The sequence below is a fragment of the Lates calcarifer genome, linkage group LG18, assembly GCF_001640805.2.
Source record: "Lates calcarifer isolate ASB-BC8 linkage group LG18, TLL_Latcal_v3, whole genome shotgun sequence".
Lineage (NCBI taxonomy): Eukaryota > Metazoa > Chordata > Actinopteri > Centropomidae > Lates > Lates calcarifer.
In genome coordinates, this window is record NC_066850.1 from 13,292,269 (window position 1) to 13,306,701 (window position 14,433).

The 14,433-nt window shown below is 40.8% G+C and overlaps 1 protein-coding gene across 5 annotated transcripts in view; it reads left to right on the forward strand.

Annotated features, from left to right (window-relative positions):
* dyrk2 (dual-specificity tyrosine-(Y)-phosphorylation regulated kinase 2) overlaps window positions 1-13,312 on the forward strand; it is a 48,321-nt gene extending 35,009 nt beyond the window's left edge. For 2 of the 5 annotated variants that reach the window (XM_051077910.1, XM_018702862.2), the window contains exons 2-8: window positions 447-633; window positions 7,526-7,629; window positions 9,908-10,250; window positions 10,433-10,596; window positions 10,788-11,177; window positions 11,265-11,355; window positions 11,882-13,312. In XM_051077910.1, the coding sequence (XP_050933867.1) occupies window positions 594-633; window positions 7,526-7,629; window positions 9,908-10,250; window positions 10,433-10,596; window positions 10,788-11,177; window positions 11,265-11,355; window positions 11,882-12,534 (1,785 nt within the window). In that variant the 5' untranslated portion in view covers window positions 447-593 and the 3' untranslated portion in view covers window positions 12,535-13,312. Of the gene's footprint in view, window positions 1-439; window positions 634-7,525; window positions 7,630-9,907; window positions 10,251-10,432; window positions 10,597-10,787; window positions 11,178-11,264; window positions 11,356-11,881 lie in introns of those variants that run through there. The other 3 variants (XM_051077911.1, XM_051077908.1, XM_051077909.1) reach the window with 3 other exon arrangements.
* The last annotated feature ends 1,121 nt before the right edge of the window (window positions 13,313-14,433 follow it).

Genomic DNA, 14,433 nt, shown 5'->3' on the forward strand with positions numbered 1-14,433 from the left:
ATGCTGTTGTACTGGACTGAATCATAGTCAAAAATGTTCTTTATATTCTGACCACTTCATGTATTAAAATAGGAAAGATCAAAACTTAGAAACACCAACTTTACCTATGAACTCAGAAATACACATGTCATTACATTTACACATATAAGACATTGAAATGGTAGAACTTATCTATATTAAGCTATATAATTTAATTATAATCTATATAATTATTTTTAAACTGCTGTGTTACCAACGTGCTGAGTATAAAGCAGGCTGGATGCCAGCCTATTGGTAGTTGTATTGGCACATTAACATTCATATTTTTATTTAAATTATTTGACAAAGTTTCATGAGACAAAATTTCATGTGTGAGGGGGAGGAACACAGGATGAACAACATGTTATAAACAGTTAATAAGTAGTGTGTGTGTGTGTGTGTGTGTGTGTGTGTGTGTGTTTAATTAGTTATTCTGTTAGTTACTAATCCTGAGTGTGAGGGAGAGAAAGGAGAGATTAGAAAGAGGAGGAGTAGGAGGAGGAAGAGGAGGAGCTGTAGATGGAGGAAGAGGAGGCGTCCTGCCCGTCCGTGTCCAGAGGAGAGGAGCGGCCGCCATGTTAACCAAGAAGCCCGGAGCCTCGGTCCTCCCGACGGGTGAGCACTGCCTCTATAGCCGGCTGGAGGGCGCCTGAGCCCGGCCACTGTGGCGGAGACGCGCCGCTGATTGTAGCCTGGTTAGCTCCGTTTAAACTCAGTGTAAAGTAACGAGAAAGAGGGCTGGAGCTGTGTTAGCTAAACGGGCAGGGACAGAAACAGACTCGTCTTTCTCCCTGTTTATTAAATTAACTGCTAATCTTATTTAAAAAGGGGGAGACAGAGAAGAAGCTGTAGTGTGAATGTATAAAGCAAAGAGATTAAAATAAATAAATAAGTATATAATTAAAGGCTGATCCAGACGTCTCCCTTCCCTGTCTGTCAGGTTTATTTTTAGCTAGCTAACCAACAGATAGAGACAGGTTCCCCAATGTGTTTCCCTACTGTTTACTGACACTTTATTTCCGATTTGAACCGTTTATAACGCCTTTATAACAACATCGTGGCCTGTAAATATATTCATCGTTGTCTTTTAGCTTAGCGTTAGTTATTTAAACATGGTTTTTGGTTTGTTCTTGGTGTGTATGTGTGTGTTTTCTGTCGGTTGCTGGGTAATTTTTGGCCTCCAGCTCCGCAGGCTGAAGTAAACCTTCGGTTCAGTTCAGTCAGAGGTCAGCTGGTGTCCTAGTCTTTATTATTGTTATTTTTTTCAACTGTCAGCTTCTAAAATGTACAACAATCAGACGCCCCATCACGTTTAAGCAGCCTGACAAGCACATGCTAAAACTGATATAGACTGTTACAGGCTTTATTACACATCAATGTAACAGTGGCTGCTGTAGCTTTGTGTTGATTGTGTGATTGTTTTACTGCTTTATAAACTGATAATGTCAAACATTTATTTTGTTCTGCAGAGGTTCTTAGCTTGGTAATGGTTATTTACAGAATGTCACAGAGATATATCATTATTTAAATGTAAATGTCTTATGTTTCTTTGGTTACATTTGTCAATTAGAGCCTAATTTGGTACTTTGGTTTACCAATCTCCAGAGTTATTATTCATCTGGAGCTACTTAAAGTAGCCTAACGTTTATCCCAGGTGTGATTGCTTGATCATGAGTGGACCAAAACAGTCACATGGAAAACAGTAATGTAAAAGTGTAGTATTTACAGAGCTTTACAGCTTGTCTGATATTTAACAACAACAGGGAATAGGGAATATCGTGGTTGCATCTTCCCATATCACAATACAAGATTGTGGACGTTTGTGTCACAATTTTGGTCTCGGTTTCAGAGTTAATGTGCGCTCAGTGGTTAAGTAACACAATATTGTCACTCTGGGTGATTTCAGCTCATTTTACACCAAAATTAGTGCATGTATGCAGATTTTTTAAACACAGGTAAACCAGCTTAAAAAGCGATCAAGTCCTCTTGCACTGCCATTAGACAAGTTTTTCTTTGTTTCCTGTTTTTCTCTAGTGTGCCACAAGCACACTGGAAAACAGGGTTAGTAAACTGTAGAAAGCAGCAGGAGAAGGAGGCAAGCGACGGAGACGAAATATACTCTTTTATAAAGTTTCTCTAGGAATCTGTACATTTCAGTTCCTCAGGCATTTTAAAATTCAACACATGAACAACTTTAAAAATATGATCTAACCCAGTTGGTTGGTAGCTCACTGTTAGCCAAATATAGGATCCTTAGGTAGCTTTGTGGTTACCAGTCAAGTATTTTCACAGCTTTGTCAATGTGTTGACATAAATGTAGACACATTAATGTAAACATAATGCAATGTTAAAATTGAGGTTATGTAATCTATTACTACTAGTACAGACAACGACTACAAATTTCCTCACTGCCCTGTGATCACTTTCTTCTGTTTTGTATCGTCAGTTATGAAGTTAAGACAATGACTGATACAGAATAATGATCATTACTACAGTGTTCATGAGCCTTTCGGTCAATATTTCAGGGTTTGGGTTTGTTGTGTCTTTGTACCAACAGTAATAGGACAGCAGTACAACTCTCTGTCTGTATTATCTATCTTTCATCTCACCACATGGGTTCATCATACTGGTAGTTTAATTATCAGTTCATTAGTGGATTAAATCTATAGTGTTTTTTTTTCCTGCAGGCTATGTGGTGACAGTTTGTGCTGCTCCAGGCTGCCTTTTCACTTTTTTTACATTTTGTGCCCTATTTTCAAACCATGCACCAAAACGGTACACCACCTGTAAAGTGATTACTTTTAATATTGATTAATTTGATTTATTTATTTTGCTGGTTAATCAACTAATCTTTTGTCCACAAGAGTCCAGAATCCAATGAGATTTAGTTTACTGTCATTTCAGACAAAGAAAAGCAAAAATTTCACCCAATTTGAGAAGCTGAAACTACAATATATTTCACATATTTGCACAGAAAAATACTCTATTATCAAATAGATAGATTCTGTTGATCAACTAATCAGTTAACCAACTAACTGTTGCAGCTCTAAACACAATCACTCCAGCAGGTTGTGATTTTTTTTTCTAGTTGTGAGCAACTCTTTCTGTTGAAATACACACCCTGTTCAAATGTTGGAACAGATGCTTGGATATTTAACTATATGCAGGTCAGCAGGTTGAAATGATAAAAGGTCCAGGTTTCCAGGTCACTTTCTGAACGTCTTGTGCACGTGGTCACATTGCCACAGGTTTTCCCACTAGTCCTGTCGTGCAGCATGCCAAGCGTGTTCGCCAGCGCTCTGGCATTTCCAGCTCGGTGTCGAGTTCACATTCAGCACACTGCTGTTCCACTCTGTTAGCGTGCATCTATCAGGCTTGCAGCGAAGAAATACTGGACGTGCCTCTCTGGTACAGGTCGCTGTTACAGTATCGTCACATACTGCAGAGGTAGAGGCCCTGGTGGAGCTGATGAAGGGCTCAGAGGCCACAGGGAAACAGGTTGAATTAGAGCCTGAGAAATACTGGACTGATGTTAAAACAGTGACAGTGATGTTTCACTGGCTGGTTAAAGTTTCCTTTAAGTACATTAATTAAATTGATGATAAAGATGTGTATAAGGCAGTATATTTACAATCAAATTAAATAAAAAAGAGACATACACTGATATTGTTACACTATTGATTGATAAGACCGTATGAGCTGATAATAATACTGATATATTGATCCAGCTCTGGTTTGAATCAATTTTGTCTTGTTTTTGCTGGGTTCATTTTGTAAAATGTGTTGTACCGTGGCCAATATGACAGTAAATACTGTGAGATGACAATCGTCAGACAGAGTGCTTTATCACAGGTTTGGATTTTTACGTGATTTTCACACTGATTTGATGTTAAAAGTCCTCACATTTGAGAAGATGCAGCTGAAGTAAAATTGCTGTTTTTGCTCAAATGATTCATTAGTAATCAAAAACGTTAACCTGTCAATCACGTTGTACATTTTATTTGTAGAATGATACTCGAGGCGCTGATGCGTGACACAGAAGGAAAATCAACTAATTGTTGCAGCAGTGGTCTGCAGGAGAGGAAGGAAGCTTGATATATTCTGATTCAGGATCAGAATATATCAAGACTTAAATCAAGATTTAAGTGCCTGTGTATTGATAAGGCTATCAGAATATATAGTGATATTGATTGTTTGCCTCAGCTTTAGTCATTAGCAGGATTACAGTGCAGATGCATTAGAGGCATGTTTGTGCGAGGTGTGTTTGTGTGCAGTATCAGACTGAGGCTGTGTGTTGTTTGGATGTAGTTGTGTTACAGTGTTTGAGTCTTTCTCTTAGTTGTCCTCATTAGCAGGATTACAACGAGCGTTCAGATTAAAGGCAGAGAGCAGCAGCAGAGACCATCTGTCTGCTTAGACACTGATGGCTGTGGAGAGAAGGATGGTGGCCTGCGAGGGTGTGTGTCTCAAAGGCTGATCTGGACTCGCCTCCTTTAAGTCATGCCACTGCTTTGATAATCTGTTTCCATGACTCGCCAGTTGTCGACTCTTGTCACATCACATCCCGACTAAAGCAGCAACCAACCATTATTTTAATTATCAATTAGTCTGCAGATGATTTTCCCAATTAATCGATTAGTTGTTTAGTCTAGAAAGAGTTCCCCAGACCTCAAGGTTTTTTGTCCGATCAACTGCCAGAAACTGCAGAATACTGAGTTTGCAATCATGTAAAATACAGAAAAAAGGACAATCCTTACACTGGAGGAGGTTCAACCCATTATAAGTAGTTGCTGATTTATTTTCTGTTGATCAGCTGATGAGGCCAGATCTTAATGCTCGAACCAGAACGTAAACAATGAGTCAATTGGTCGATTAGTTGATCAGTAATGTGTCAAACAGCCAAAAATTAATCTGTCACAGACGATGAGCTCAGAAAGAATGAGAATTGTTAACTGTCAGAGAAAGTAAACTGTCTGAGTGTAAAACAACAACCTGTGTTGTTGCGAGTTGGGGTGTAATGATACATCAGTCTTCATTGGTACATCAATTCAGTGATCAACAATCCCATGGCATCGATCCAAAATAAAAACAATGTGGTCTCCCAGCCAAGATTGCTGACGTGACAGACAGTCTGAGCTAGCAACATGTTCATTAACCCTGGAATAACAGGACTTTAACTTAACAGTCTAAATAGCTTTTCTTCACTAACCCAACATTAACGTAATGTAGGCTGTAACATCACAGTCCGTCACAATATAATCATTTATAAGACATGCCTTTATTGATTGTTTTTCATCATAATGGTTGAGCTCAGGAATAGAGGTCAAACGATATTTTAGTTGCTTTGTGTGATTTGATATAAATGGAAGTAACTGTGTTAAATTTGCAGATGATATCGTCTCATATTGATCGCTGGCTCCGGAACTGAATTGAATCAAAATCGTATCGTAGCAGACTATGTGATATCAGCAAACATCAAATCGTTGTCCGTTGAATCAATATATCATCCTGATTAAACCTGTGATTTACAACCCTAGTCGTGAGGTGGTAATTCTAGTTCATACTATTCTGATACCTCATAGATTGATAGATCATCCTAGAAATTTGTCTATCAATTAATCATTTAATAGTTTGTTGATTCCAGCTTCTCAAATGTGAAGATTTGCCGCTTGTCTTTGTCATATATAGTTTAGTAAAGAAGGAATATTGGACTTGGGATAAAACGGGACATTTGAACACATCACTTTGGGCTCTGTGAGGCTATGATTGTATAGACTAATGAAAATAATTATTTGCAGCTCAGCTCTGGAGGCACATATCACATATTTTATAAGAGCATGTGCTGAAGCTGCAGAGAGAGTCAGAGGCACAGAGAGGCAGTAAGTGTATTTGGGATTATCAGGCTATATTAAAACCTTCATCCTCCTTAGACTGAATCAACCTGCAGGACCCACACAGATTCCAGACTCCTACAGTGATCTGGTCCAGGCCTTACTCTCTCCTGCTGACCATCAGCACCAGTCGTCAGGCAACTTTTGGTTTCAGTGGATTTAAGGCTGAACTATTTGGATAATTTTGAGTAATCGCAAAAATGGCAGACACCTGCCGGCTGCGATTCTCGTTTTGCTTTTTGGAGTTTTATTTGAAAGAATCAGAGGCTGAGATGTCTCCCATAAAGAAAAAATAACCTTGGTAATTGGATTTGCAGAAAATGAAGGAAGAAGCTAAAAGAGTAGTTTGTGTAAGAAGCTCGAGGTAAAATCATTTGCATTGTTTGGCCCATGTTGGTTTAGGGATTTTTTCAGTCCTCTTCAGACATATCTAAGACTGATCAGCTTTTAATCAATGCATATGTCTTGCCAAAGTCACCTCTGCTCATATAACCCACAGGCGTCAGAGGGATCCCAACCACTTTCTAATATTTTTAGGAGATTGGCGAGCCTGCGCCTGGTGCATGTGTTACATAAGAAGCTCTTTTGGTGGCGGTCGCGTCATGTGATATTGGAGAGAGGCAGCGATAACATCTTGTACTTTGAAAGGTTGATCCTGTGTCAAGTATTTAGTCAGAGCTCAAACCTGGAAACCCAGACCATGGGGACAGGACTGTAGAGATGCTGCGGTGCTGATGGCTGCTGGACTCATATGTCCTGTTTAGTTCTGTTTAATGAGCAGACTTGGAGTTGTTGGAGGGTGTAGTTTTCTCTTTAGATGGAGCTTCGCATGAATGTGCCATGGATACAGCTCAGCCCAGCCCACATAGGACTCAATTCATGTAAGCCTGAACCATAGGGGTGTATGGAGCAGCAACGATTAGTCTGTTAATCAATCAGTCAACTGACAGAAAATTAATCGGCAGCTGATTTCATAATCATCATTGTTCTGAGTTATCCGTCCCATTCTTGTGAATGCAATATCTCCATAACACCTTGATGGAATTTCTTCAAATTTGGCATAAACCATCACTCAAAGATGAACTCATTAGAATTTGGTGGTGAAAGGTCAAAGGTCAAAGGTCACCGTGACCATACTAATCACGTTTTTGGCCTAATATTTGTTGGTTCCAGCTTCTAAATGTGAGGATCTGATGCATATCTGTGTTGAACAAGAATATGTTTGGATTTGTAGACTGTTGGTCGACGTCTGAGGAAGTTATTTATTACAGGCATCTGTCACTATTTTCTGATATTTTATGGACAAATCACTGAATTGACTGGTCAGTGATTGAACAGGAAAGTGACTGTGGATATATTTTAGATATAATAGAAGTTAAAAGTCAAGAAATAGTCATGTCTAAACTGAGAGATCACTAACAAAGACGTTTTCTGTGCTGGAGGAAATCGAAGTAAAAACTGATTAAATACTTCCAGTTGTTGTTCTAAGCCAAGCATAAACACATGCTGGACCTACAGTAACTCTGTACTGAAAACAGAGATAAAGTTGTCATCTTAATAATCAGAAAGAAAAATAGGAAAGGTAAAACTCCTCTGTTTTCTCTGTCTCTTTCTAGGCAAAGTGGGCGAGCCGGTCTACTCTCCTGGTCACAGCGGCTCTCAGACGACATCACCTGTCACCCTGCCGCCACTTTGGAACAACAACCACAACCCCCTGACGGTACAGACACACACATTTTTCCTCTCATCAGTTTACTACAAGTACAGAATTATTTTCCATTAATTGCAGCACAGAATTTTGTATTTATTCTTTTTATTCATTGAGCTTAAAGAAGCTTAAAGATAGATTGAGCTTAAAAAGTGAAAGTGAAGAATTAAAATTACAAAGAAAAGATTCTTTAAAACATTTGTTACATTTTTATCTGTCAATCAGTTTGTCTGGGGAACATGTAAATGTGGCACATGTAGCAAAACTTCTGCCAGTGTGACCTAGATCAGCTGCTTTTATTTTGAAAGTTATCAGCAGGTAAATCTCAGAGGACATCGAAGGTTAGCTGATAAACATCAGTAGACTCATCATCAGTCTTTATCTAATCTGCATGCCACGTTTGTTTTATTATTGTGATCCTTTCCTGTCAATGCTAACCTTTCAAATTAATTAAGTCAGTGACCTCTGGTGTTGATATGTCTTTATATCTGGTCCTGACAGCAGCCTGTAGCTGCATTAGAGCTATGTTGGATTTAGAAGTTTATAGCTAGTGTGTTAGCATGCCATCAGCATGCGGTTAGCGTGCTGTTAGCTTTGTGAAGCAAAGAGCCTGAAAAACAGTTCTGTGGAACAGTCAGCTGTAGCCACGTGGCTAATAATAGCCCTCTGCTCCAGGATGCTTTAAACAGCTGATTGGTTTATAGGCTGGTGTGAAGGACAGACACAGGCACACACACACACACAAACACACACACACACACACACACACACACACACACACACACACACACACACACACACACACACAGAGGACTAATGGTATAAAGGACCTGATGCAGCATTTATTTGATCCATTAATTGATATCACTGCTGATCACTTCACCTGTTAGCATTAGCAGAGTTTCCTGTAGCCTGTTACAGCCAGAGACTTTTATGAAGTATAACATTAACCTACAGGGAAGCACATCAGAGACTTTATATCACTCAGCTAAGACCATATATGTGTAAGCAGCTGTTTATCTGTCAGAGCAGATTTTTCAACCTCTAATGATCAAATCAGTCAATTTGTAAGTTAATTTGACAGTTTTGATTATCTATTAATCTTTTTTACCTTGTATTGTGGGAGTTTGAACGGTTGGTCAGATAGAACAAGTGAATTTGAAGATACCATCTTTTATTTTCTGATATTTTATAAACCAAACTGTTAATGGATTAATTTAGAAAATGATCTGCAGATTTGATCCGTGATGAAAATAATTGTCAGCTGCAGCTGTGTGTGTGTTCTCGCTCACCTAACTTTACCTCATTAGGTGAGGGTGGAGTCAACAAAGCTTTGCTCTCGTGTATCACTGTAACTACTGAGAACACACACAAACACATACACACACACATCAGCCTGACTGCTGTGTGTGTGTGTGCATGTGTTATTGTTTCAATTTCATGTCTTGTTGCACTCCCTTATTTTATAGCCCAATCCCCCGACTGACACACACATGGACATTATTATAGTGTTGTAAACAGCTGGTCTTTGAAGTGAGCCGTGTGGCCACCTTTGTGTTCGTGTGTGAGACGGAGAACTGAAACCAAACACACCTCTGTTATCTGAAAGGACCCAGGTGTGCTGGTCACCTCGGCAACAGGGAGTGACTCACTGAGACAAAGAGACAGAATAATAGACTGAGAGAGAGAGAGAGAGTCCATTAATCAGAATTAGGCTATTAGACTGTATGAGTTCTTCAATCAAAGGAACAAATTACTATTTTGTGAGCATTTACTATATAAATTTTTACCCTGATATTCAGCGGAGAGCAGTAAAAATTCTGCAAAGTCTCTGAAACACCCCAACAATCTCAAGAACACCCCAACATCCAAGATTTGAGTGACTTCTAATATAGGATAATGCCAGTATTTTTATACTTATATACTACCTAATTTCCCCCCTTTTTCAACATTATGGATGGGATTCCTACAGAGACAGACCTAAGACAAACATAGCTACAACATAGCTACAAATCACTCCACTGACAAAAAGAGTAGTTTTACCAAGCAGAATATGGGAGTTGCTGGTTAGTTGGTTTGTGTTATTGTGTGATACTTTTATTTCTGTACAGGATCTAAATACTTCTTCCACCACTGAAAGTCATACATTAACACAAACTAACTGATCAGGGTGTTGGTATTACAGTATTCCAGCAGTGTATTCTGCACAGTAAAATTACTGTGGAGTCTGGTAGTGTCCATGCCACCTCAGGCTTTGGCTTATCTATTGTTTCTGTGCATTTCCCTTCAGGGAGGCTCCAAAGCTGCCATGTCGGACGCCGTCCAGCTATCGTCACAGTCACAGGTCCACGTCACCCAGCTGTACGAGGAGAACACCAACAAGCGTCCGGTCCTGACCTCCCAGCCCAACGGCCTGGCTCCACTCAGCTCCACTCGGCCGGGCCTACCACTGCCCGACCGGCAGACCTCGGCATCGGAGCCCACCCACCACTGCCGCCAGGGCAGCGCCACCTCCAACAAGTCGACGGACAGCAAGCCAAAGCCCAACCCCCTGTCCCCGGAGCAGGCCATGAAGCAGTTCATGTCCAAAATGTCCTCATTTGAACACCATGAAGTTTTCAGCTACCCTGAAGGTGAGCGAGTTCAACCAGTCCTTCTAAAGATGCTCGTCCTGATTTGTTAATGCTGATGATCACAAACCAGTAATATCTAGAGCAGAAGATACAATCCATAACCATTGCACCTATTGTTATAATCATTACCCTTGATTGGCAGGAACAAGAATGAATAATTGATCCCTCCTTTTTGTCTTTAGTATATTTTGTTGGTCCAAATGCTAAGAAAAGGTCAGGAGTCATGGGCGGGGCCAACAACGGTGGCTATGACGATGATCAGGGATCCTACATTCATGTCCCACATGACCACATCGCCTACCGCTACGAAGTCCTGAAGGTCATTGGCAAGGGTAGCTTCGGACAGGTACAATTACTGCTGCTACTGTGACTACAGACTAAAACTAGTGTACTATCACTGATTAGTCTTAATACAGATAAGGTCAAGTAATCTGCAGAACAATAATGAGACTGGGTCAGTTTTCAGTCTTTTGTTGTCTTAACCTCCTCATAATTATATTTTGTGACAGTGGTGACCTCTAGCTGCTCCCCCTGCAGGTGGTGAAGGCATTTGACCACAAGTCACAGACTCATGTGGCTCTGAAGATGGTCCGCAACGAGAAGCGCTTCCACAGGCAAGCGGCGGAGGAGATCCGCATCCTCGAGCACCTGAGGAAACAGGACAAGGACTCGAGCATGAACGTCATCCACATGCTAGAGAACTTCACCTTCCGAAACCATATCTGCATGACCTTCGAGCTGCTCAGCATGAACCTGTATGAGCTCATCAAGAAGAACAAGTTCCAGGGCTTCAGCCTCCCGCTGGTCAGGAAGTTTGCCCACTCCATCCTGCAGTGTCTGGACTCACTGCACAAGAACCGCATCATCCACTGCGATCTCAAGCCAGAGAACATTTTACTCAAACAGCAGGGACGCAGCGGCATCAAGGTGAGCTGGAAAAATCCATGTTTCTCCTGATTTTGACCATTAAAGACATGGTCATTCATCTATTAAACATTCTTTCTCTGTCTCTAGGTCATAGATTTTGGCTCTAGCTGTTATGAACATCAGAGAGTTTATACCTACATCCAGTCCAGGTTCTACCGAGCGCCAGAGGTCATTCTAGGTAAGATGACAGAAAATGAAAGCAGCCTTTGGTCAACATTAATGAACTCCTCTTTCAGATTTTCACTTCACTGTGGTTTTGGCCTCTGCTCTCAGTTCACCTAAGCAATGAAAAACAACTTGCAGAGACTTGATACTGGCAGAAAATAATCAGTGACAATCAACATTTTGTCCAGAAATGTAATAAATCCTAGACCACATTTAAAAGAATGTGGGCGCTAAAGGGTTCATGCAAGAAAAAACTAGAATCATACTATTCTTGATTGGTTATTGGTTGCTAGGTTTAATTTTCTAACAACAGCTTGTCAGTGCAATATTTTACAATAACCAGCTCTCAAATCACAGATGTCCATGTCTTTAAAGGCAATCACAGTACCAGTAAGCTTTAAAAACAGGAAACTAAAGATCTCTGCAGCAGTCTTTGTGAGTAGATGATTCCTGATTTGGAAAATGATCAGTGGGGATGGAAAGTATTTAGCGGGTAATTTTAAGCTGAATCTGGATTTTGTTTATGCCCTCTCCTCCAGGCTCCAGGTATGGGATGCCTATTGACATGTGGTCCCTGGGCTGTATTCTGGCTGAGCTGCTAACTGGTTACCCACTGTTGCCGGGTGAAGATGAAGCTGACCAGCTGGCATGTATCATTGAATTACTGGGCATGCCTAGTCAGAAGCTCCTTGACGCCTCCAAACGAGCCAAGAACTTTGTGTCGTCCAAAGGCTACCCACGGTACTGCACCGTCACCACACTGCCCGACGGCACCACTGTGCTGAACGGTGGCCGATCACGGCGGGGGAAGGTACGTGGCCCGCCGGGCAGCAAAGACTGGAGTGCAGCACTGAAGGGCTGCGACGACCCACTGTTCCTGGACTTCCTCAAACAGAGCCTGGAGTGGGACCCGGCGCTCAGGATGACACCCAGCCAGGCACTACGCCACCCGTGGCTGAGGAGGCGACTTCCCAAGCCACCGGCAGGAACTGCCACCACAGGGGAAAAGACCTCATCGTCTAAACGGGGAACCACCACCTCCGATGGCACCATCACCTCCATCTCCAAGCTCGCCACCGCCTCCTCAATCACCACATCCTCCTCCTCCAAAACCAGGACTAACTTGGCAGCAATCACTGATGCCAATGGAAACATCCAGCCCAGGACGGTTCTGCCCAAACTGGTCAGCTGAGAATGAATGCACCTCACTCGCTGTGGTGAGAGGTGAAAGCTGTGCTCACAAGCAGATCAACCAGCTGGAACTGAATAAAACTGGTTTTTCCAGTTTTGACGAGCGTTTAGTTTTGTTCATGTTGGTTTTCACAGCGCTGTTGGGGTGCGTTCAGGACCACAGTCTTGGAAGCTTCGTGTTGGGTTGCTGAAATGTGCAGAATGGCTAGACTGGGATGTAAGCTGAACTGAAGGAAACTTGATTGATAAATTGGGGTGCGTTCAGACTCCTCAAGTTCTCAGTCCTCAGTTTGTTGTTTTACTTTGTGAGCAGCAAGACATGTTAATAATGATTGTTGGGCTGCTCAGACAATCAGAACACACCGCACCACTCTGTAGCTCTAAACACACAAATACAACATACTCAGAAAAACATGGTGCTGACAGAGGGAACAAGGCTTTTTTGGATTTTTTAGCACAGAATCTATTTAGCTGAGCTTGTAGTCGATCAATCAGACACCAAAAACAACTTTTATTGATTTTAGTCTTACAAGGTTATATCTGGCAGACAACAATAAGGCCTCATAGAAAAGATTCATGTATTTAACTGTCAAATAAGTCAGATATATCCTTATAAAACTAACGCTACAGCTGAAAAATGCAATGATTAGCTTGCTAGTCTTTGTTTCATATCTCTATGAAATAACAAATTTTATTTTGTTCTCAGTTTGAGGAACATTTTTGGGCATTTGTCGTTATTTTTGACTTAACTAATTAAACAAAAAAAAAGGAGAGAAAAAAAACAACAGCAACCCTAACTGAACCATCTACCTGTTAGCTGGCTAACTTTCTTAGCTAGCTATTGTTTTACAGTGTGTAACCATGCTAGTGTTGTGCCTGTCAGCTAGCTAACTGTTAACTGGCACTGGTTAGTTGTTAGACAGCTACTTGTTTGTGTTTAGCTGTCACATTGCTACCTATTTACACCTTTCAACTGGCTAGCAGTTAGCCTAGCAAACTTTAAACCAGTCAGCTAGCAATAGCTGGCTAACTATAACTAAAGCAAGCCTTTTTTGGCAGTCTGGTGGCTAGCCTTAGCCTCTCTTAGCCATAGCCTGTTAGCTCTCCACTGCCCAGCCTTACGAAGCACAGACAGAATGACAAAATGTTTTTTTAACTCCTCAAATTTACTTTTTGTTTTCTTAAAGTGTTTTAGGTTTTGTGAAGGTTAGCAGACAGAGTAAAGAGGTGAAGAAGGAGGAAAAGACCAGAAAAGAAAAAAGTGTTGGATGAACAAGTACCATTTTGTTCCATATTGAATCGACCAAATCTGATTATTAATGACACAAAATGGCTGCTGAAAGAACTGTGAAAAGAAAGAGAAAAGTAGACTGAAGATGGTTTTATGGACAAGTTATAAATCATTTTTAAATCAAAGGGCTGTGGTATTTGAAAAATAGGAGTGTTAGAAACCAAAGTCTAGTTCATATAAACAGAGAAACATAAAACTGTGGCTGTAGACTAGCAGTTATATAGTTTATATTTGGCCAGCCAACTTTAAGGACAAGATAAAAAGCTGCCTAGTCACCAGGATAAAAATACAGATTTTCCCACAGCCTCTGCCACTGACAGACTACCCCTGAATTTTAGTAGCATTTTGAGAACTATACATTAGGAGTAGCCATTTTAAATCATTAGAAATACTCAAAACCAAAGTCCAGGCTTCAGGAAAAAAGACTAAAAAAATAACACCAAACTATCTTCCATAATGTCACAGTATAGAGCAGTATTTGTTTAGATAAGACAAAAAAACTGAATGTTTCTTCCTTCTGGCTGTTTGAAAAACAAAGCAGCTTTAAGGAATTTCACAGCTTTAAATCTTGATTACATGGAGCCTAAAGGACAGGAGAGCGTGTCTGTC